Source organism: Vombatus ursinus, unplaced genomic scaffold, assembly GCF_900497805.2.
Source record: "Vombatus ursinus unplaced genomic scaffold, bare-nosed wombat genome assembly UNPS02003292.1, whole genome shotgun sequence".
NCBI lineage: Eukaryota > Metazoa > Chordata > Mammalia > Diprotodontia > Vombatidae > Vombatus > Vombatus ursinus.
Window position 1 is genome coordinate 19,095,131 of NW_020943070.1, and position 25,593 is coordinate 19,120,723.

General features: G+C 38.5%; 1 protein-coding gene across 4 annotated transcripts in view; it reads right to left on the bottom strand.

Annotated features, from left to right (window-relative positions):
* The window catches only part of KCNC2 (potassium voltage-gated channel subfamily C member 2), a 295,991-nt gene extending 276,231 nt beyond the window's left edge, over positions 1 to 19,760 (bottom strand). For all 4 annotated transcript variants that reach the window (XM_027874140.1, XM_027874124.1, XM_027874135.1 and 1 more), the window contains exon 1: positions 19,095 to 19,760. In XM_027874140.1, the coding sequence (XP_027729941.1) occupies positions 19,095 to 19,760 (666 nt within the window). The remainder of the gene's footprint in view (positions 1 to 19,094) is intronic.
* Positions 19,761 to 25,593: the final 5,833 nt, after the last annotated feature.

Sequence of the window (25,593 nt, forward strand, 5' to 3'; positions counted from 1 at the left end):
GGGAAGGGAGGGGAGGGGAGGGGAAGGGAGGGGAAGGGAAGGGAAGGGAAGAGAGAAACAGGTAGGTAGATAGGCAGCTGCCATTTACATAGGAACTGGGTATAAAGTTGAACATGAAGAAGAGAGAAGACAGGGTTGTTTTTGGAAAAATGAAAAATTCTTTTACTGACCTTCACAAAATCTGCTCTGGAACAAAGGTGATCTTTATATGGCTGTGAGTCATGGAATGTTATAATTTCTGGAGAACTGGTGAAGTTAAAGTTCACCAAAAGGGTAAAGAGGCAAAAGTTGGCATAAATAAGCTATGACATATTACAGACAAGAAAATACAAAGAAGAAAATTTGCTAAGGGTGTCATTTTTAAAATGTACAATCCAAAATGAAAATGAGTTGATGATGGGCGAGAACAAGAAATGAATGACGAACAACCTATGTACTTATTGGAGCTTCCCCAATGATGAGATCAGGGATACACTTGTAAATGAATACTTAAGTAAAATCTGAATAACTGTTAATTTCTATAGGATAAAACAGGAAAATAATTAATTAAAATCTTGATTGTAATGCCGTGGTCAAAGTCGGCTGTTCAAGTAAAATGCTTTACTTTAAAAAAGGCATTGGCATATATTAGCAAATAATATGTTGGGATTTTCATGACTGTATTTGACTGTCACACAGTTCATGTCATACTCTAGGACCCTTAGTTCTAGGGATACATGTCCAAGTAGTATGATCTCGAAAACATAAGATCAAAACATAGTCAAAAAAATACTGGATTATTAAAAATATGATTTCGAGGAGATCTTTGTTTAGGTACGAGTTGGACAAGATGCTCCTGTGATCTTCTGAACTTCATTAAAATAATAGATGATTACCCATTACGATGTAAATTTAAACAGAACCCCAATGCATGAATTTTGAAAATTGTTCTTTGAGATAGACATTATTGTTCTGTGGCTGTGATGCAGTTCCCCTTTAGATCAGATTGCAAGAGCTCCTGACAGACTTTAATAAAAACCAAGGCATAGGATGGACAATAAAGGGAAGTTTATCCACTATGGGATGATACTTAATAAAGGAAAACTCCAAACATGTAATATAATCTTATTTTAATTAGATAATCAAAGAATTAGATGGATAATGTCTGTGGCTCCTTATAATCATAATTTAATTGTTCAAGCATATACGTGACGAAACTTGAGATCATTAATAATGTGGATCAAGTAAGTTTCAGGGGAAAATGATTGCTTTCACCACTGCCTTGGACGCCCATGTCTCAATGGAGATAAACAAGAGATGGCCAATTATTAGCAAGATTATTCAGTGCTAGGGAAGACCTTGAGATCACTGACTTAGAGACAGAAGACATCTTTGAGGTCAACCTAGCACAACTCCCCAAATTTATAGTTCAGGAAACTGAAGTTCAAGGTTACATAACTATTAAATAATAGAACCCAGGTCTTCTGACTCCAAATATGGATGCATTGCACCAAGCTGCCTTCTTGAGATTTATCCAAAGTACATGCACACACGAGCACACACACACACACACACTCTCACACACACACACACACACACACACACACGCACACACACACACACTGTATGATGACATGACAACGTCCAGCAGATATTTGCTATGCCTATAACATTATCCTGTAACCTAAGGATGCTTGAACCTTGCCATTAACTCCACTAAGCATCTGTAGGACTTCCAGACTTTTCCAACTGTTCCACAGCTGAACTTTCTTTTATATGTTGCCTTCTTCCCATTAGGACGCTCTTTGAGAGTGGGGAGTGTCTTGATTTTTCTATTTGTAACTGTAGCACTCAACACAGTGTTTGGCACCTTGTAAATGCTTAAGAAGCAACTTGGTGACACAGTGAAAACAGGTAAGTGCTTGGTTTCAGGAAGACCTGAATTCAAATCCAGCCTTGGATATTTACTAGCTGTGTGACTCAGTGTGAGACTTACTAGGTGTTTCACATGATGAAGCAGCCTTACTCCTTACCAAGGCTAACCTCTCTACTTGGATCCCATTCCATGTCATCTCTTTGAACAGATTTTCCCTCTATCATTCCCTCTCATTTGCTCATTTTCAGTCTCTTGCTCTCTACTGGTCCATTTCCTACTGCCTACAAACATGCCCATGGCTACCCTATCCAGGAAAAAAAAAAACCCTCACTTCTATCCTTCTATCCCTGGTAACTATCATCCTATATCTCATCTGCCTTTTGTAGCTGGATCCCTCAAAAAGAGCCTTATAATAAGTGTCTCCACTTTCTCTCCTCTCACTCTCTTCTTAACCCTTTGTAATCTGGTTTCCAACTTCATCATTCCACTGAAACAGCTCTCTCCAAAGTTATTAATGATCCCTTAGTTGTCATATCCTTTTCTCAGTCCTCATTCTCTTTGACCTCTCTGCAGTCTTTAACATTGATGATCTCTCTTTTTTCCTTGATATTCTCTTCTCTATAGGTCTTTGGGATGCCACTCTCTCTTGGTTTTCGTCCCAGTTATCTGACTGCTCTTCCTCTGTCTCCTTTGCTGGATCCTCCTTTAGACTGTGCCCTCTAAGAGTTGGTATTCTGTCCTGGGCCCTCTCCTCATCTCCTTCTATGCTACTTCACTTGGCAATCTCATCAACTCCCATGGATTTAATTACCATCTCTACTTTTCCTGCCACAATCTCTCTGATAACCTCCAAGCTCCCATCTCCAACTGACTCAACAGATATCTCAATTTGAATATCCACGAAACACATTAAACTTAACATTTTCCAAGCAGAATTCATTATCTTTCCCCCTAAGCCCTTCCCTCTTCCTACCTTCTTTATTACTGTAGAAGGCAACACCATCCACCTAGTCCCTCAGGCTTTCAACCTTGGAATCATCCTGTAATCCTCACTACCTCTCAAACCCATATCCAATCTGCTATCATCACCTACCAATTTTAACTTTGCATTATCTCTTGAATATGCCTCCTTCTCTCCTCTGACATTGCCACCAATCTGGTGAAGGCTTTTGCCACCTCATACCTTGATTTCTGCAACAGTCTGTTGGTGGAACTGCCTGTTTCAAGTTTCTCCCCACTCCAATCCATTTTCCATTCAACCACTGAAAGTGATTTTCTTAAAATGCAGGTCTGATCAAAGCACACACACATACACACACATACACACACACGCACACACATTCATAAGCTCTAGTGGTTTCCTGTATATTTCCTATATATATTCCTTGCATATATTTGTTTGCATGTTGCCTTACCCACTAGATTGTAAGCCCCAGGAACCGTCTTTTGCCTCTTTTTGTGTCCCCAGTGCTTAATACTGTGCTTGGCACATAGTAGGCTTAATAAATCTTTATCAAATTGAATTGAGCCAGAAAAAACAATATATACAACAATTATAACAATGAAAAGGAGAAACAAGAGGTTGAAACTGAACAACATAATTGTAATTGCCAATCTTGGTTCTGGAGAAGTGGTTAGTGTTAGATAGAATTGGGTTAGACACAGAATTTGAGTTAGAAGCAAGATTAGAATTGGGGTTAGGGCAGAAATTAGAAAAAGACACTCCCTCCTTTCACTGGACTATGGGGGACTATCAAAGGAATATTACATCCTTTGTCAGACTAAGTGAAGTGAATCAGTTGATTTTGTTAAACTGTTTTTCTTTTCTTTGTTACTGGCAACAGGAGGAGATGGGAAAATATGCTGAAATGATTGCTACAAAACCAAAAAGCATCACTAAAATTTTAAACCATAAGTAAATACATAAAAAAGCAAAAGCTAAGTGACTTGCCCAGGGTCACACAGCTAGTAAGTGTCTGAGGCCAAATTTGAACTCAGGTCCTCCTGACTGCAATGCTGGTGCTCTATCCACTGAGCAACCTAGCCGCTTCAAGATGATAGGATTTTACTTCTTGCCTCAGTTGCTTAGTAGCTGTGTGACTTTTAGCAAGTCACTTAGTGCATGTTTCATTTGTAAAATGGGAATGATAATAGCACCTACCTCATAGGGCTATTGTAAAATGGCAGATGTAAGGTACTGTTGCAAACCTTAAAGTGACACGTAAATGAATGGCTCACTACCTGATACCTGCTTAGATAAATACATCTGTTCCCTCTACTTGCTGTTGTTTTTTGTCCTGTGTTTTCAAAGAGGACCAATGATATCACAGAGTGATGTCCTGACTTGTATATGAGTTGGATTTAAGTGAGGCAGAGTTTCACAAAGTTGTCAGCCTCACTCTCTCTTCCAGAGTGAGAAGGCAAAAGTCAAGATGACTGGCGATGGCCTAGGGTGCAACGGATGACGTTGGCCTTTCTAAATTAAGATCTTTCCAAGACCTCAGTTTTTCAGTGACTAAGGGCTAGGAAAGAACTGAGACAAAAAATGGCCTAACTTACCATCACAAAATGACAATCCAGGGGGCAGCTAGGTGGCACAGAGGATAGAGTACCAGCCCTGAAGTCAAGAGGACCTGAGTTCAAATCCGGCCTCAGACCAACACTTGTCACTAACTAGCTGTGTGACCCTGGACAAGTCACTTAATCCCAATTGCCTTAAAAAAAAATAACAATCTGGGAGGGGAAGGCCCTCACAGTTTCTGCCAAGAACAGAAAACAGTAGCCTACTATTTGTTGTTTTTGTCCTTCATTTTCTAAGAGGACTAATGACATCAGGAGGGTGATATCTTGACTTGTGTATGAACCAAACAAAGTCTTCAGCCTCATTCTCTTTTTCTGAGTCATCAAAGTCCAGTGGCAGGACAGAAGTTAAGATGGCTGGCAATGACCTGGGATAAAATGGATGAGCTTCAATGACTAACCAAGCTCTAAGAATTCCACTACATCTCTAATAGCTACCCTACAGAAATCTAACTTGCAGATCCTCTAATAGGGGAATTGTCTTTAGCTCTTGATACCACTCTCAGCTCCTCTAAAAATCTCAGCATCTGACTTGTTCTTATATGGACACATCTCTGCCATCGACTACCACTTCAATGGGTACCTTGAAGAAATCTAAAATCTAAGCCTGATCATTTAAATCTTCCACTCTATTTTGTCAGCAGCAGCTGGCATTGTACTCAAATTATAATGATGAGCATCTTTGTCCAGCTACAGGAACAGACATCCTTTTACTAGGATTTTGTATGATAACAGGTTCTCCACAACAGCCATTGGTACAGCCACTAGTCAGGCCACTGATATACCTTAAAAATTGTTTACCAAAAATGAAATCAAACAAACTTATATCAAGTTAAATGTAGTTAACATTTTATTGATATTCTTACACAGTTAACGTATACGGTAGTAATAATAGCTAACATTTATGTAGCCCTTACTATGTGCCAGGCACTGTGCTAAGCATTTTACAATTATTATCTTATTTGATCCTCACAACAACCCTGAGATGTAGGTGCTATTATTATCCCCATTTTACAGATGAGGAAACTGAGACAGAAGTCAAGTGACTTGCCCAGGGTCACACAGATAGTAAATGTCTGAGGTCAGATTTGAACTCAGGTCTTTCCGACTTCAGGTCCCAGGCTCTACCCACTGAATCATCTATAAGGTGTTTTTGTGGTTGTTCTTTTATTTTGTTTTGGTTGCTTTTTTGTCAGACATATTTTAATGGGCATAGGGGCTTCCCAATGGGGAAACCCCCTCTGCTAAAACAGATCGACACCTTTTCACAACTTATAATCTTAAATTTGCCTGAGGCACTTTGAAGTTAAATGACTTGCCCAGGGTCACCAAACTAACATGTATCAGAGGTGGATTTTTGCCCAGCTCTCTCTGACTCCAAGGCTAGACCTCTGTAATGTCCCAGGTTGGCTCTAATTGTCTTCATAAGTATCACTCCAAAAGGGCATCTTTATGAAGTTATTTGCTGTCAAATGGCCAGGATTTCAAGATTGCAGTCTATTATTCAGCAGAATTTATCAAATTCAAAATGACCAAGAAATGTTGGTGTGGATTGGCTGCTGGGACAGAGAAATGACCTTCTAATATCTATCAGGGTGTTATTATATTTGTTTGAAAGATATACTACCTGTATATACAAATATTTGCCCTGGAATCCCAAATGATATTAGAAGGCTCTGTTATAAGAGCAGACACTGAATTAACTCAGCAAGTTGAAGATCAAACAGCCCTCTGAGAAGATTAAGCTACATTAAAGGCAAGGAAACCATGAAAAGTAATACACAATAGGGGGACAAGGAGAATTCTGCCATACACAACATAATTTAAGTTATAGGCTTCACAAAATAAAGAATTAAGGCCAATATATAAAAGTCTTTTTTTAAAGATTTAATCCCATCCTTCTCCCAAAAAAAAACAAAAAAACACCAATTCCATTGGAACTCATATCTTAGTGCCAACCACTTTACAATCACTATCTTATTTGATCCTCACAACAACCCTGGGATGTAGGTGCTATTATTCTCCCTGTTTCACTCACTAGAGATATCTCAGTGCTAAGCACAGTAGGTGCTTAATTAATGCTAGCTGACTAACTTTTCAACAAGTTTGTTAGCTCTCCCCTAGCGTATAATTGTATACCCAAAGGCAAAGATGGGAACAGGCAACCCCTCTGTTCAACTTGGACTATAAAGAATTATTTTCTACCTCCCATACTAGAGAGGTTTTGTCCAAAAAAAATAAGTTTTATTACTATGTTTTCAGAAATTTCCATTTCAGTTAATTCCCACTCCAAAAAGCATTTTTAAGTCAGCATAATCACATAACAGATGAGCAGGGAAATAAATCAGTGAAAACATGAGTGATCTTTCCCTATGGCCTCTGTGTCATCATTTCCATTACGATCACCATACAGTCATAACGTACAAGGAAATATTTCAGAGAGTCAAAAATTTCCAGAATTATCACTGTATTTGAATTTCTGTGACTTTGGAGAAGAAAAGAACGAGTTCACATCAACTCTGAAGGGTTTCTGGTCTTTAATCAACTCAGAATTGTGTGGTAATGGTGATGTTGATGATTGCATACAGATCTGGATGAAATGATTTATTATTTAAATAGAAACCCCAGAGCCTAGTGCTGTAATTTTAGAAATTTACTTATCAATAATATGACACACATATGCATTTTTCATTCAAATCCTTTGCCTCATCATGGCATGGATATCCATGGAAAGGAATGGATAGCCACACCAATAAACCAAATTTTAAATGCTTCCCATTTCTCTCTTAGGATATTTGGTTTCAAAATAATGTAAGATAGTCTATATGAGTTTCACATACACACACACACACACACACACACACACACACATACACACACATACTTTTTAACTATTTATTCAGTGCACATAATATGTTAGGCCCAATAAATAGAAGTAGACCTCATTCTCTAGGACAAGAATTTTTGATCTGCTGCCCAAGAATTTTTAAAAAATTTAGATAATCTTGATTTTTAAAATATTTTAATTCTGCCCCTCCATATAATTCATTTCCTTAGAAATCTTATATATTTTAATTTATTTATTTTTAAAAAAAAATTATTCTGAGATGTCCATGGACCTCTCCAGGCTTCCAAGGTCAATGATTAAAAAAAAAGAGGCAGGAGGAATTAAGAATCCTGTTCTTCGGTGTAGTAGAAGGAATACTAAATTTGAAGTCAGTAAAATTTAAGCTTATATGTCTACCTCTGACTCTCATTAGCTGCATGACTATGGGTTAATCATCTAACCTTTTTGAGCCTCACATCTTTATTTTTAGAAAATTCCGAGAAAATGAAAAAGGTCAGAAAGAAGCACAGACAAGGAGAATAACGTTGAAAGCTTTGAAAACTTATTATATTCTTAGAAAAAATAAGCTATAGGTAATATGTTTTCACAGCCTTACGTATAATCCTCTTTTTCTGTTCTACTGTGTATAGGGAAATACCCATTTTATTTGGTGTTTCTTAAGTTCAGAACATTTTTTTTAAAAAAAGTCCTCTCTAAGCTTCAGTTTCTCTATCTATAAGGTAGCAATAATAATCATAAGAGCACCAAAGTCATAGGGCTGTCATGAGGATCAAATGAGTTAATGTATATGTCACTTTGTAAATATTAAGGCATTTCATAAATATCCTGAAAACTTTTTTTTTAGAAAAGAGAAAGCATAGTGATGAAGCAAACACATACTAATCATCTCAGTCTCTTTCTCTCTCTGTCTTTCCCTTTCTCCTTCTCTCTCCCTCCATCTCAAGACACTGAAACTGTGGCATGCAGCACTTGCCATTTTCTGACAAAGTCCCCTCTCTTGCCAGAAGAAAGTGCTAAGATCTATAAACAAACTCACTGAGGACTTGGAAGAGGGAAAATGATTGCTGAGATGCCTCTGGGAACTCTTTCTTAACCCAAGAAGCAGAGAAGTCAGACCACAAGTATCAAAATATACCTCTACTTCTGTATTGATCTCTAAGAAAAAAAAGGTCATTAAATTGACTATGCCATTACTATTCAAGTGACATATGTACACTTTGTCTCCCCTGATAGAACGTAAGCTCCTGGAGAGCAGAATTGTTTCCATTTTTTCTTTGTATTCCCAACACTTAACACAGTTCCTGGAACACAGAAGCTTAATCAACATTAGTTGATGAATTAACGTGGAGTCTAGGAAGACCTGAGTGCAAATGTTGGCTCTGCCATTTCCTAGTTGTGTAACTAGGTAAGTCACTTATTTCTGTGGACCCCAATTTCCTCACCATTAAAGTGAAGAAGTTGAACTCCATGTTCTCAAATGTTCCTTCTGGATCTAGGTCTACGCTCCTAAGATGTGTTTCAAACTGATTATAAAATAACACTTTAATTATTATTAATAATAACATCCACAGAACCTCACAGAGTTGTTTTGAGGAAAGTGATATTTAAACCATAAAGACAAATATAAATATGAGCTACATTGAAATGGGCACAAATTTCGACCAACCCTTTTACCCAGAGCTAGGTGTATCCATTAGATACAAAGAATAGAAAAATAGCAGATTACTAAAGAACCACGTACATGGAAAGGTAAAATGTAGTCTTTACATAAAGGGAAAAGAACCACTTTTAGGATGCATTAAAAAATGATCAACACAGCCCTTTTTGAACAATGACTTAGGCCTATCAAGAAAAGACAAGAAGGTACAAATAGCAACAGGATCTTCAAATGATGAGAGCAGACACCAACCAGAGAACAGCTGTCATACGTGCACAGAGCAGCAAGGGTATTCAAAGGCAGTACATGATCGCTGTATTTGAATATCTGAAGGCCTGTGGGAGAGGAATTAAATGTGTTCTGCTTGACCCCAATGGAAGAACTAGGAGCAGAGGTTTGTTGCTGCTTGTCCTTCATTCTCGAAGAGGACCATGACATAATGACATAAGGAAGGTGAGGCCATCACTTGCAAGTGAATTGGATTTAAGTGAGGGAGGGCTGTGCAAAGTCACCAGCTTCACTTTCTCCTCCAGAGTCATTTGGGTCCAGTGGCCAGATATAGATCAGGACAACTGGATATGGCCCCAAGGAGCAAAGGAGATGTTTTGAAAGAGATAAATTGAGCTTTGATTCTAAGAGAAACTTCTTTGTAAGGAAGAACATTTTTTTTGGCTAGGCAATTGGGGTTAAGTGACTTGCCCTGGGGTCGCACAGCTAGTAAGTATCAAGTGTCTGGTCTGAGATTGGATTTGAACTCAGGTCCTCCTGACTCCAGTGTTGGTGCTCTATCCACTGCCCCACCTTCTGAACAGTAAGAGCCATCCCCAAGTGGTAAGAAGGTAGTGGGTTCCCTCGGTGCCAGACTTCAGGCAAAAGTTGGATGATCATCTCTCAGGTTGTTTTATGGGGAATTCTTTTGCAGACCAGAAAAATATAGACTACATAGAAAAGTTAGACTAAATAACCACTGGAGTCTCTTCCAGCTTTGAAATTCTGTGACCCCAAGGAAAGCTAGTTGGCTACCCCCTAATATTTTCAGCACCATAAACACCCAAGTCAAAATCATCCTGAGGGGCAACACCAGAAATACATTTAGGTGAAGAAGTTATATATCACCCTTCCCTCTCTGTGCAAAAGAATTTCACCCACCAACCTGCTATGGTGCCTAGATTCCCTATGACTCAATCCTCTGAATTAAAGCAAGTAAAATATAGATCTTATTAGGAAGGGTAACATATTTTCATTGTTAACCATTAGCTCCTTAGATCAAATTAGTTTATATTAGGTAGGCTGGGGTTAGATCATATGATTAGAGCTTGAGTTAGCAAATTAGAGTTAGAGAAATAACTTGGAATGGGGGATAAAGGAGAGGACTTTGAGTCAGAAAGTCATGGGGTCACATGCCAACTCTGCCATATACTAGCTATAAAGCCCTAGACAAGTCACTTAACCTCTCAGCATCCAAACAACTCTCTAAGATTGTAAGTTATGAAAAAAGTTACCATTCTGTGTTACAGAAGGACCTCTCAGATCTGACCAATGAAATCACAAATTCAATTCCTTCTCATTAGCTAACAGGCATTTAGTAGGACTGAGGACATGGGACATAGGACAGGTAAGTTTTGATACTGGAGAAGAGGTCAAGAACAATCTGGAGTATGAGGAGATTCTTGGAAGAAAGGGAAGCACCTTTGATATGATCTGGGCCAGTACTTTTCTCTAAAAGGTAGTAAAAACCATCCTTGAGTCTTAAATGAATAAGGGGATCAAAGGCTCCATCTATTGTTATCTCTAACTGATAGCCAGAGGACAAAAAGTACAAGGAGATTCAGCTCTTCCCTCACGCTTTACTGGAGAACCACCAGGATGAGGCATAGGAGAAAGATTTTAGTATGATTATACTACATAAGATATATGTATTTCATATGACTATGGTCAATCTTACATAAATAGTATGTACCATATATGTATATGTGTATGTGTGTGTGTGTGTGTGTGTGTATCCCAAAGTTTGAGTCAAGTCAAAAACAACTTTTCAAAAGTATTTACTTTAGGTATACACAAATACTCTTGGGGGAGGTAAGGGAGGGAACACATCTATATGAATATATGCTCCTGCCTCTCCCTTCCCCCAAAAAAGGGGATGGCAGGACGTAGTTAAAGGTATTAAGAGAGGCATCATTATGTAGCAGATAGACAATTGACCTTAAAATCAGGAAGACCAGAGTTTGGGTTCTGCCACATGCTGACAGTGTGATCCTGGACAAGTCATTTATCCTTTCATTGCCCCTAGGTGACTTTCTTATACCATAAAATTACAGAACAATAGCTGAGCTGCACTAGCAGATGGATTTTCCTTACCAAGAGTTTCCTGTACTAATGAAATCCCAGGTTTATACCAAAAACAAATAAGTAAAGCAATGAAGGATCTGCATTTATGAAGATATGCCAGTCTTCTAAAATACTGCCCTCCTTTATGTAAGAAGTTACATAATCAGTTTTTGAGGAAATGCATCTCTACGAAAGGTGTATATTTTCCCTCTATATAGATCTGCATAATGGACAATAGAGCCTCTCCTGTATCTAGTAAGATCTCTGAACCTTCTACTGGAGGACATGCATCTAGTCTAGGCACTCACATTTCTCTCTATGAAGAGATCTGTATTGCATACACAAGTGCATTTTTAGGTATTTAATAAACAGTTACACTAACTAAGAAGATTCATTAGTAGAACTTGTTAACCCACAAGTTATTCCCTGAATCAATGGGGATGGTTATGTAACAGATTCGGACTGAATAATTTGACAATATTTTGTAAACATTTAGAACAATGTGTTAGACATATCTGAAAATTCTCAAATGGATAAGACTTTTCATTTTCTAAGATGCAGAGGGAGAGGGAGGGAGGGAGTGTCTTCAATAAAGCACATTTCAAACTCAGATTACCTAATCAGTAAACCAGTGGGGTGGATGGCTATGGACCTGCATCACATTTTAGGTTTATGAAATTACAATGCTGATCATCTTTATGGGTTTCATGACAGAACCACAGCAAAAATGATTTCCTGAGATCAATATGTGGCTGAGAGAAGGCTGTTTTCAATGGAAACAGGAAACCAGGAGCTAACCTGTTTCTATGGTAACAGTAGCAGCAGCTACCCAACAGCTGGAGAGGAAAGGACCCAAGTTACACAGGCAAAAAGCTTTGCTCTTGTTTTACTTTATTAGTATTATGATCCTCATATGGTAATCAACATTTAATGTAGATATGTCTCGATTCATGATTCTGGCCCAGATCATCTTAAGTGATAATCATAAATAAGTTTTAATCAACCTCGGCCTTTCTCAAGACATCCCAATAACACATCAGACAGTGTCAAAGCTGAGAGAGACCCTAGTTAGGTCATAGGATGACAAGGTCTCTGATTTAGAGATGGAAGATTTCCTAGTCCAGTGGTGTCAAACTTACATAGAAGCAGATCCCCATGAGCCACATATTGACTTAAAAACCCCACAAATTAGCATTATCTATATTATATTGCATTTTTTTATCTTGTTAAGCATTTCCCAATTACATCTTAATCTGGTTTGGGCCACACTCCAGAGTTTTGTGAGATGCTGCCAAGGTTGTGAGTTTGACACTTCTGCTGTAGTCAGACCTTCTCCCCAACATTACCCAAATAAAGAGGCTGAGGCCAAGAAAGGTGAAGGAATTGCCCAGGATCACAAAAGTCATCAAGTAGTAAAGTCAGGTTTCAAATTCAGTTCCCCTAACTCCAAACCCAGTCCTATTTCTATTACTCTGTACTGAGATCATCTTCATTTTACAGATAAGGAAACCAAGACAGAGAAAGGTTAAGTGATTTGCTCAAGGTCACTTAGTGATAGAACGCAGACCTCCTGACTTTCACTCAAGGTTCTTTTCTGTGTTCATTTTACTACATTGTTCCTCATGTCTCTCTCCTTCTTATCTCAAACTTGCTCTCTAGAAATACACTGACTAGGCATTATGGAAATCAGGTAACAATTTGCAAAAGTAAAAGAATATAAAAGGGCTTTATCATCCCCAAAAAATATTATCTCCCTCAAAAACAAACAACAAAAAAAAAACTTAACAACCCAAAAAAAAAAAAAAGAAAAACAAAACACCCAAACAATGATCTCTTCATACCTCAGATAGAACTCTGGGCTGAGTTCATGTAACACCCTACGTGCCATTTGACCACCTTGTTTTTCCACCAGGTATATGCTATTATCATTTTCTTTATGCTGTTAGCTAAAGATCCTTTACAGATGCTTTAATGTCCTTTACTACTTTGTTTAGATGTATTTCCAAAGATTTCCATGATAGAAGGATACATGACTCAGAAGATCTAAAAATATGAGACCTGAAATCACATTGACTTCATTTGTAGTAGAGAAAGAGAAGGATAATGATATGCATTTTAAGATTTGAAAACTCTGTCATAACTTTTTGAAAACAGACATTTCTTTGTCTCCAGGTGCTTAGAAAGTAAGATTTTTTGACAGACAATAAATGTTTCCTCTTCTTTTCCTATTCCTCAAATTTCTTTTAGGAATAGGTGCCTGCCATAACACTCTTGGAAACACATCTGAACCTAGTGAACATAGCTACACTAATCAAATTGTCTTTTGAGTCTTGATTGGCTGGCAAAGATCATCAATAAATAATTGACCCGATTATGTTAAAGTGGACCAATTGACTATTCTGGTCTTTTGGATAACTCTAATGACCCAGATACACCAATTTTTCAGTGATCTGACCCAATAAATGCTCAGCACTTCACCATACCATCGTGAAATTAAATAAAGCTGACTCAACTACAGCATCAATTCACCTTAAACAAACTGAGACATTTGAAAGAGCATAAATAAATAAAAAAAAAACACTGGACTACTGAAGCTCAATGTTTCAAGCTGCTTTAATGTTTGGTTTGTATTACTCTGTAGTTGATTGGATAAATGCTAAATGATCAACCACTGATCCATTACTTTTTTTGTAAGTGAATTAAGCATTTCACAGTTGATTCATTTGTTTTGGGAAAGAATAGCATTGAATCAATGCTATATCCATACCTTGATACAGTACAAGGATACCCCCAACTCACTTAGAAAACATGAGAACTACATATCAATGAACCAAAACATAATAACCTCGGACAATTGTGATAGGCAATATTTATAACCATATTTCTGACAGAAATGGATTCATATTTAACGTGTCAGATTTTTGACACTTTTATATACAATTTTCTAATTTATAATATCTTTATGTATCTTAACTCATTTTTATCACTACAGTAGTAAACTCAATTTTCTAAAACTAGGCAGCATGTTCTAGAAGCAGCTAAGTGTCACAGTGGGTAGGGCACAGGTCGTGGAGTCAGGAAGACCTGAGTTCAAATTTTACCTCCAATCTTACTAGCTGTGTGACCCTGGGCAAGTCACTTAACCAATGTTTACCTCAGTTTCTCCATTTATAAAATGGGCATAAAAATAGCATCAACCTCTCAGAGTTGTGGTAAGGATAAAATGAGATTAAATTTTGAGAATGCTACATTAATACTAGCTAGTATGATTTTTAAAAGCCCATTGGGGACATCAATTCTTTGAATTGAGAACCATGATGAAGACAAAAGTACTTCATTCAAAACTTCTAAAGAAATTTTTGCTTATACAGTAATGTAATTTAGGTAAGAAAATGATCCATCTTTTGTCTTCCTCATACATTATGTAACATCAGGGGAAAAAAAAAGATTTGCCAGTCAATAGCAAGAGTGTGGACATAAAGTATATGGTCTGTGTGTTCCATGTTAAGAGATCTAAAAGAAAGTTCCAGCAAGTTGGGTGGTCTCCCTATGGTGAATTTACAAGCAGAGGTGGGCAAGGGTCCCTCAGGATGTACTGGTATGGGCACACTACAATTTACATTTTTGAAAGGAGTGTCACGTCAATATCACAGGTCCACTGAACTACTGAAGTAGGTGCCAATAAATTGTCTTTAGGTTAAACTTTCGGATCTGGAACATTCAGCTACTTGAAAGGTTTTTTATTTTTCATTTTTCTCCAGGTATGTTTGACTTCCTACATTGCAATTAAATACCTTATGGAAACTTTGGTACAACTATTGGAATAACTAAAAAAAAAAATCCTAAAGAATTAATTAAACAAAAACCAGATTTCCTGGAATGGGTGCCCTTTTGACCCTCACTGCTTTCACTGGCATTGAAGGTATAATTCTACTAGTATTTTACTAACACATCCTCTTTGCTATATGATTGGAAACACTGTAATAAATAATACAAATAATTTTAATATCGTGCAAAAGTGATGCAGGCACTATTAACAATTGTCTCTAGATTTTGGAATTTTGTAAAAAAAAAAAAGATAGATTAGATATTAGACAGAGCTAAACAAAATATGGGATGATGTAACATTGCACCTACAAAAAGCAAGATTTTAATTGCTGTGTCATTGTAGAAATTCATTCTCTTTCCTTACCCAACCCCCTCTCCTATCTTCCCTGCAAAATGTTCCTGGAAAAAGGCAATAGAGTTGCATAAGTTGTGAATGATATACAGATTCATTGAAGGAAATCCACACTCTTCTAGATATCTGAATTTCAATCTTCTCAAAAAATTAAGTATAAAGAGAAACTTTCATGTTCATAGTTACATGATCAAAGGGATAAGAATGAACATTTTTTCAGTATAACCTTAAGTTCTTACCTTCAGTCCTTAAAGTATTTTTTTCTAAACTTTAAAAATTCAAGTTCAACAAAGAATCTTTCTACAGGCATCCTTTTTTTCATTAATAATATAATGTTTTTTACAGAAAATAAGATACATGCTCCATCTGCTTCTAAAATGTAAGTATTGAATTGGAAATTTAAGACACAGGATTATCATAAAGGTCTATAAGCATCTCGGCATAACCTTGTTCTCAATGTTTGTGCAATATCATCCGATAGTATCACTAGAATAATCTCTCCTTTCCTCCCCTGATCTCACTTTCTTGCCAACAGGTTACCATGACAACTTATATGTGAATTTCTATAAATTTCTATTTTTAGAGAACACAGTTAAGAATAAAAATTCATGTCATAAATAAGAAATGTGACCTTGTTTACCAAAATATATCAAGCTAAATTTTGTATATTTATGTATTGTGGTTATCTATATTTTTGTAATGTAAAAAGAAGTGAATGAAGGGGACCTAGGGCACCAAGTTGAGCAAAAGGCAAGGGAAATACGTTGCCACAAATTTCTAATAATTGTGGTTTCATAGTAGGTGAGTTTAAATCATTAAAGTTGAATAGAACGAACATATTATTTCACTGAAGCAGCTACTAGACAGTACAAAATAGAGATCTGAGACAAAGGATGAAGAAAATAGGTACAACCAAATATAAAAGATGGTAAAAGATCTAAATGTATTAATGGAACCAAAATTATTCAGCAAAAGGAAATAAAAAACTAATCTTTTTTTTATTCCAGTGATCATAAAAGTTAAAGTACTTGAAGATATTGCATATTAGAAATAAAACTCATGTCAATGAAATATTGTGCCAAATCAAATGATTTAATTAATTCATTTATGTCTACTATAACAATATTATATATGTACATGTATGCACATATACATATGTATATTTTATTCCCACCTGGATCTCTCAATGCAGTCATTTTCATCAAATCAAGCTGATTACTCAGGGTATTGGCTTAACTGCAAACATTTTCCATAGCCCTGACAGAGAGTCATGTTTAAAACTCACATATGTCAATCACCATTTAAATACAAAGATATTATTATTTGCTTTTATCCAGTAATCTGAAAAGGGACTTCCCAGAGGGCAAGTTCATCACCAATAGACCTAAGAAAAAGGAAAACATTAAATACTGACTAGACAATACAAACTCCAAAGTTCAAAGGTTATTTTAAAATGATTCTACATTCTTACTCTTTCCTACAGGAAGTGGATACCAATTCTACCAACCTGAATGCTACAGCATAGGCACTAAAGTTTTAGATGACTCCTAAATATTAGAATTTCAATAACTATATCACAATATACCAGTACAAAAGCAACATGGATCTACAGAATTAACAGACTAGAAACTCAGGAATAATAGCTCTTAACTCCTCTTCTAGTGGTTATTCCTCACTGTTTCTTACCTCATCTATAAAATGGGTAGCCTTTCAAATCTTCAATATTATTCATCTCAGTGTGTTGCAAACACTTTTGATGGAATGGCTTACATTTATACAGCATTTTTCAACATAATGAAATTCCAGCGCAATGTGGACACCTCACCATTGACCTAGACTAATATGTCCCTTGGGTTATCATGGAGAACACTGATAAAATACTGCCATTCAGATGCACCACCTGCAAACACTGATGTGTGGTGAGCCCTAAAAGAAAAGAAAAAAAGAAAGAGACCTGCTTGTCTTTTCAGCCACCAAATGAGAGGATTCTGAGGTTCTCAGCGTGAAAGCAAAAGAGAACTACAATAATCATGAACTGAAATTAGTATTTGTCTCTTTGTGAATGTTAAATCATTGGGATTAAATTTTGAGAAGAATCATCCCAAAGAAATAGAACATTTCAGAGTTCAAGTTATTAATACTATTTCTAAAGATAAAAGTGTGAACAAACCAGAGAAAGAGTGTGTGAGTCTCAGTGACTTCTTTTATAAGGGAAGGAAAGAAATACTCTACCAGATTTTCTCTTCCACATTCTATCCAAAAACTAAAAATATGATCACCCTCTGCTCCTCAAGACATCATATGTAACAAATTTGTTCATTTTAAAACAGGTATTATTTGAAACTAGTCATTAGACTTTGTTGCCAAGTATTATCTTACCATGGAAAAAACTGACAAAGAGACAAGAAAATGAAGATGAGGTTAAAGTGTAGTTGAAGAACCCTTTGATTTACAAATCAGATTCAATGATTTAAAAGGAAAAAAGACATTATTTTGCCATGTAAAATTAGAACCCCTAACTATGTGACTCTCTATTTATATTTATTTAATGTTAAATGAACCTCTAATGATTAAATCCCTTCAAAAAAAATGAAGACTTAATCTGGGCTCTTTCTAAGCAGTGACTGAAGATAGAAACTAAAAAGAAAAATTGAGTTGGGGTCATATCCCAACCAAAAGTTAAAGTCTGACACAGTTTGAAATCAGGTCAGTTTTTAAAACGAAAAAAAAATTGTTTACCTAAATGAGTAATTCAAGATCAAGCTATTAGTAAACTGGCTGAACATCTTGCCTTGGTTTGTTTTGGTGTTTGTTTTTGGTTTTGTTTTTAGTCCAAATGTAAGATATTCCAAACAGTGTCCTGATGGGTTCTGTAAGCTCCTTAAAATCAGCTCAGTGAAGTTCAGCAGACTTCCAAACCAGGAAAGGAGTGAGCTATAAAGAGAAGTAAGATTCTCTTGACCAAACACGTTGCATGAACACACACACACACACACACACACACACACATATACACACACACTTTCCTTCAGCTCCTAGAATAGGACCCTAATTGAAGTCACTGCTCTGCACGAATCACTCTGGAAGGTTATGCTTCATTCGAAATGTTAAATCAGGATGACCACGAGGTAGGAGAAAGGAGTAAAGGTGAATGAAAAAGTGGAACGCGAAAGTAGGGGGAAAAAAAAGAAGAAGAAGAAGAGGTAAAGGAGGTTTGAGTTCATGGGACGCCCAGGGTTTGAAATGTTAAATCAAGGTGACCACCGAGTAGGAGAAAGTAGTAAAGATGAATGAAGAAGAGGAATATGGGAGAAGAAAAAATAAGGAGAAGAGGTAAATGTGGTTTGAGTTTCCGGGACTACCAGACCAAGACTTGCACTAGTCCATAAAGTGAGGCATCTTTAATTTACACCCTGGTCCCCATCCTAAGTGAAGAAAGTCAGTGAGGCCTTTGTACATAGGTCTGCAATCCTGTGGGGTCCAAGGACCCTCTAGGCGGCACAGGGTTGAGCCTACAAGGCCGCTTCTGGACCCTCATTGAACCATCCTTCCAAAGAGAGAGCAGAAAGGAAAGAAAGCGACCGAGAAATAACGATATTAGGGAGGAGTTTGGGGAAGAGGGTGGGGTCGACCCTGGGCTTACCCTGGCGGCTCGAGAAGAGTAGGGATCCTCGAAGAGAGCCCACATCCGGGGCTGCAACCTTTTCCAGCGGCCGGCTTTGCAGTCCGGGCCCCCCACCCCCGCCACCTCCTCGATGCCCAGCCTCTTGGCGGTCAGGTCCTCGTCGTCGCCTTGGTCGCCGCCGATAAGGTCGGGGGTCTCAAAGATGTCGAGCGCCTCCTCCGCGTCCCGGTGCTGCCTGTAGGTCATCCAGCAGCAGGGCTCCACGTCGGTCTCGTCGATGCCCCAGAAGGCCAGCTCCTCCTCGAACAGGGGTCCGCACACGTCGGCGGGGCAGTGCAACTTGCCTGTGCGGTAGTAGTTGAGGACGTAAGCGAAGACCCCGGGGTGCCGGTCGAAGAAGAACTCGTGCCCGCCGCCTCCGTGGGCGCCCCGGGGGCTGCAGTTGCTTGCGCTGCTCTCGAAGCAGCCTCCGGCTGGGCCGGGGGGTAGGGGCGGAGCGGGGGGCGTCGGGGGAGGGGGCGATGGCTGCTGCTCATCGCCTCCAGTCAAATAATCGCCCTGGGGCTCCGAGGCGAGCAGAGCTAAGCGGGTCCCCGGGAGGGTCTTCAGCGTGCTGCGGTAGGTTTCGTGCCGGGTCCCCCCCACGTTGAGGATCACCCTCTCGTTGTTCTCGATCTTGCCCATTTCTGTGGCTCAGACATGACTGAGGGGAGGCGAACACACCACTGGGTTAAAGCTACAGCAAGGCAAAAGGCCACCCCCACCCTTCCCTCGCAGACCCCGCCACCCCCGAGAGGAAGTGAGTGATGACACAGAGAGTGGACAAGGGGGCCAAGAGCTGGAGGAGTCAGAAGCAGCTTCGGATGCTATCTCCTCTTCATCGCACCTCCCCCCATTAAGCGCCTCTTCTGACTGCCCCAGATCTTTCCTGATCCTTTCGGTTTTCCCTAGCTCACGCCCCTCTGGTTCCCCAGATCTCCCCTAGAACATCTCTTCCCCCTTCCTCCCCTCGTCTTCCAATCCATCCGTTGACTTACTGCCCCTACCGCTCCCCCTCTTGCTCTGCTCTTCCCCCAAGCGCTAGGGGGCTCATCGTGCTCACTTTAATGAACCTCTCTTGCACTCACAACTTAGAAACTAGTATGTGGTAACCGCAACCCTCCCTTCTTTCCCATCTCCTAGCCTGACCTAAAAGCCCATGATTTAAAAAAAAAAAAAAAAAAAAAAAAAAAACCCTCAACCAACCCGGAATGGACGGTTTGGTTTGCTTTTCCCAACTGAGCTGTGGGCTCCCCCAGGCTGGTGGTTTTTAACTCTCATCCACTTCTCCACGTTGCCTTACGGGATTGTCAAAAGGACTGGAGGCAGAAGTCATAATATAGATAGATGGATAAACAAATAGATAAGGCTGCCTCTTACCGAGCAGACCCTTGCCTAATCTCCTTTCCTTCCCACCTTGGGAGGGAGGGGGCGGGGCATGAGAATGGATGGCTTGGAGCTGTCTCTCTGAAGGCAAGTAATCAGTTCAGTGCGCTCATATTCCCCAGGGGAGTGGGGGAGGGGGACGCTGAAGAAAAGCGTTTGCTTTCTAGGAGGGGTATAGTGCAATCCGACGCACTAAGGAGATCTCAGCGGATAGCCGTTGGCAGACAGTCACAGCTACCAGCTGTTCTAATACCAGCCTTCTGCTCACCTTTCCCTGGGGTTTCACCTCTACAATCAGATGCCCAAACAGCAGGAAGGGATGCCTGCCAGTCAAGTGCGCCTATCCCGCAGCACCCCCGGCTCCATTCCTTCCCTCCCTCTCCATTCTTCCTTCCATCCCTGAATACCTTAACAAGCGAGAGACCGAGAGAAAGTAGGTCTGCCTGCTTTCCAACGCGACGCGGCTTTCTTGCCTGCTGGACTCACTCCCACCTGACGCCCGCCGAACCTCCTTCCACCGACGAGAAACAACTTGTTGGATTTTTCCATGTTCAGGTGGCTATGCCGCCTCCCTCAGCGCTGAACTCGGGAAGACACAGAAACAGCCCCCACTGACAACCAGTCGGGCTCTCTGCCTTCATGTTGCGAGATGTACACCAGGCGTCAGCATCGGAGTCCACAGTCACCATCACAGAGGTCTGGGGAAACCATGGAGCTTTGGGTGGGTCCGAGCGGTGCTCCCCAATCCTAACAAAGAACAAATGGCCTGGAGGCTTCTGAGGTGTCTTCCGAGGCCGGCTGACTGTCGCTCCCCTCCTTGAAGGTTAAATCGCCTTTGCAAAGGCTAGTTTTTGTTTTCCCAGCTCACAAGCCAAAGCTGTCCTTTCAGCACTAATCTGTCTCCTCGTGTTCCGAGGCTTACATAGCAAGAAAGGATGGGTGGGTCTGGTGAAACCGTATTGTACCAACCGAACTCACATTTTTTTTTTCTTTCGTGAAGCTCTATCCCCACCCTCCCTGCAGCCTCTGCCTTCCTTACATCCCACTCCCCACACGCTGTTCATTCCCCACTGCCTCCCACTAGCCCACCCTCCAACAAGAGCTGCAAAGATCAATTGGGATGTGTTTGCTAACAGCTGAAGGGAAAGAGAAGTCTACCTATAAGTGACAAGCCAAGCTTGTTTCTTATAGCTTATACATAGTTTCGACTTCCTCTCTTCTCTCCAGCAAAATGTGGGTTTCCAGACATCTCTTTAGAATTACATAAAAGCAAGAGTTGCAAAAGTTTATTCCAGGCACACATCAGCCCAGAAAAGAAAATGTCAGGTTACCTCTTTCTCAAAGCTAAACAGCCAAGCTACAGACAACCTAGTTCCAAAGTAGTGCTACCCCCCCTCCATCAAGTTTCTCTACATTATCCAACAGGTAGTTTAACAAAATATTATTGTGTATTGTTTCAAAAGAGAAAATCTAGGAAGGGGCAAACATGTTCCTTAGTCAGAAAAATCGTAAGATTTAAGAATGAGGTGTCTTTGGGAGATCTTTGTGAAAGGCAAAGACTGATTAAAAAAAAAAGCAAAATGAAAGAGAAATTAATTACGCTAAAGACAACATGCCTTGGGAAAAAATAAGTACATATTCTGTTTAGAGCACTGTAAATATTTGTGCTTAGAAGTCAGGTGACTTTAAGACCTAATATTGACAAATGACAATTTTACCTTGGGAAAACAATTTTTAAAAAATTATTACTAAAAATGATAGAAAGTAATGAGAAATGGCAATTGCAGAGACTTAGAGTTGCAGAGTAAAAATATGTGTAGATTATTGTGTACATCTTCATATATGCCTCAATCATTTCTATCAACATGATAAGAACAGCATAAGGTTTGTTTTTGAATAACTTAAATGTCAGGATCCTTCCTGAAAGATCACAAGAGCATACTAAGGTTAAGATAAAATTTTCAAAAATGCCAGTGAGAGATAAAAAGAACTTTGAGTTGTAGTACATTAAATTTGTATTATGAGGAATGTGTGGAGAGATCTAAAGGAATAAAGCAAAGGATGCAAAGCACCCATGGGAGAAAAGGAGGGAGAAAATGTTCTAATCAATCAAGGCCTTAGGGTGAATCCAGAGAAAATATTCATGTTAGGACTCCAAAATATCTTATAAAGGATCAGAAGTGAGATTATAGAACATATCAAGTGAGATTATAGAACATATCAAGTGAGATTATAGAACATATCAAGAAAGTACAACAGTAAGAACATAAGAGGCAAAAAGGATGTGTAATGCATGTCAATTGATACATAAGAAAATGAATGGAATTCAGTCTTTTGTGAGATTTCCCTGCATCATATCCTGCCAATGTTTAAGAAAAACTATCTAAAACTTATAGCCTGCCTTTCTTAAGTAAGACATAAGATGAGAAGAGGAAAATCCTCCAGTAAAGGTACTCTTATGATCTATTTGAAATCTGTATGTATACATATATACATATCTAAACATGTAGATATGAAAGTGACAGGAAAGGAAAGGTCTAAAATATAATGCTAAAAAAAAGAAAAAGAAAAGATTTTTCTTTATTAGTTGTGAACTCGATACAGTTTCTTTTCCTAAATTCGTTCATATAGAAAAAGGAATAAAAAGAAACCATTGACCATTTTCACTAATAGAGAGGAACCTAAAGTGCTGCTTTCTTTGTAACTCCAAGTAGCTGTCACAGAGGGTTTAACAAAAAAGAAAGAAAGAGAAAGAAAGAAAGAAAGAAAGAAAGAAAGAAAGAAAGAAAGAAAGAGAAAGAAAGAGGAAAAGAAAAAGAAAGAAAAGAAAGAAAGAAAGAAAGAAAGAGAGAGAGAAAATTAGTCAGAATAGTTCTAAGAAGTGCACATCAGTACCAGAAAGAAGAGGGGGAAATGAGTGTATGGTTCAGAATCCAGCTCAATATCATTCCTGATGAAATTGACTTTGCCAATTTGGTTCTGTCTATAAGTGATAACTGCAGGTGTGCCTTTAGCAACACTCCCCTATTAGCTTCCCCAGGGATTCTATTCAGTGGTTGAATTCATTCATTCAAATTTGTAAGCTCCTTGCTAAGCATTTCATAAAATGAAATAAGATACGGTACCTGCCTTCACTGGGCTTAAAATCGAATGGATCAATAAAATAGGGACACAAATAACTAAAATAAACATTAGTTTATGCTAACTGTATAGGAGAGATCCAAACACAAGTCTGAAATGAATTAATTGATTTGAGGAAAGAAAGATCACTTCTAAATGGGACCATCAGGAAACCATTATGGAAGGGGTGGTATCTGAGCTGGGACTTGAAGGGAAGGAAGGACTTCAACAAGCAGCAATGGAAGGAGGAAGGCTTTATACATTCTATGCATGACGTGAGAGAAAGCATGGAAATGGAAGAAGACAAATGATTTCATATTGTACTGGTCACATTGACACTTTTTTTAAAGCTGACATCTAATACGGAAAAATAAGCGATAATTTCTGGGTAATGTAGTAGAAATTTCTGTGATAAAATAACCTTTGAGAGTTTTCTTAATTATACCATTAGATCTTAAGAATGAAGTTTTCCTAAGCTTGAGGTCTCACAATTGTTGGGTATTTCATAGTCTACCACCAAGAGTGAGGCCTTAGAGCATGAATCACAAATGGATGACAAAAATCTCATTTTAAAATCTAAACACTAAAAAAAATCTTCAAATGAAAACCTTTAGCTAGTTATTAATGGCCTCATCTGTACAATATATTTTAGGTGCTCCGCAAAATAGCTAACTAATCCATTGTGGAATGTTTTAGGCATGATATGCAGAAGCAAAAACTTTAATGATACAGCTAGCTGCCTCATTTGTAGGAAGTCAGACAAAAAAAAATGGGTTATCAGAAGCCAGCTGTTATTCATAAATGCCCAATATAGCAGCATGGATAGATAGCCAGCCAATGGTTGAGAAATCTAATGTTGAAGAGTGCTAAGGGGAAACACAAAAAATGCGGGATGATGTCAGGTTGTGGTTCCACATCTGATACAATGGATCCCTCAGAGCCTGAGGGTTCATAAAAACAATTCATTTAATCAAAACATTCATATACTACCATCCCCCAGGTTAAAAAAAAAAGTCCCAAGGTGGCTAAAAAAGCAATTCACAGGAAAATAAACGTTGCTACCAAAAATAAACAAATAATTGATCAAAGCAATTCTTTGGGGTCTCTCAAAACCTTTCTACCAGAATCTTAGAGCTAACTTGATATTTTCTTTGTCCACAAATCCCCCATCTGGGTCCCCAATCCGTCCATTTTGGGGCAAAGATAACTCAAAATATTTCATATATATTCCACAGCTCCTTTGGTCTTACCAGTCCTGGCTGGTGTTATGGGAAACTGGAGCAGGCTTAACAATTCTCCCCAATTCCTCTAATATCCTGACCCACTATGTATGGGAAGAATAATTCCACCAATGCAAAATTATGATAGATCAACTAAACATATGAGCATGAAAAGCTAAAGTTGAAAGTGACCTTGGGGCTATATGCAGCCATTTCTATCTTTCTTGGAAATTTTATCTCCTACTTTGCCTGACAATTCTGCTGCTCAAGTGGGACATCCTTCAATATTCAACTCAATGTTTTATGTGAAGAATAGGTATTGTAAGTGTTCAATAAAGCTTGTTGAATGAATGAATTGACTTCTTAAAGTTGCCTAATCTCACTCATGAGGTTTTTTTTTTCAAATATTGACCTCATATTACTGGTATTTATATCAGAAATTAATTCCCTATATTAAGTAATTGATAGCTTGTCTTAAGTAATTAAAACTCCATGGTCATTCTCATTCATTTTTATATTTTCATCTATGAATATCCTAAAGGCATTACATTTATTCTTCTTGGCCCCAGAGAGAAAGATCAAGACCAATGGATGAAAGTTATGGGGAGACATTTTTCCATAATAAAAGAACTTCAAAAGATTTAGATGTATATGAAAGTGGAACAAGCTGTTTTTGATGGTACTAAGTTCTTTGTTATTAGAGGAATACAAACAAAGGCTGAATGACCACTTGTAGGGGCCAATGGAGGTGG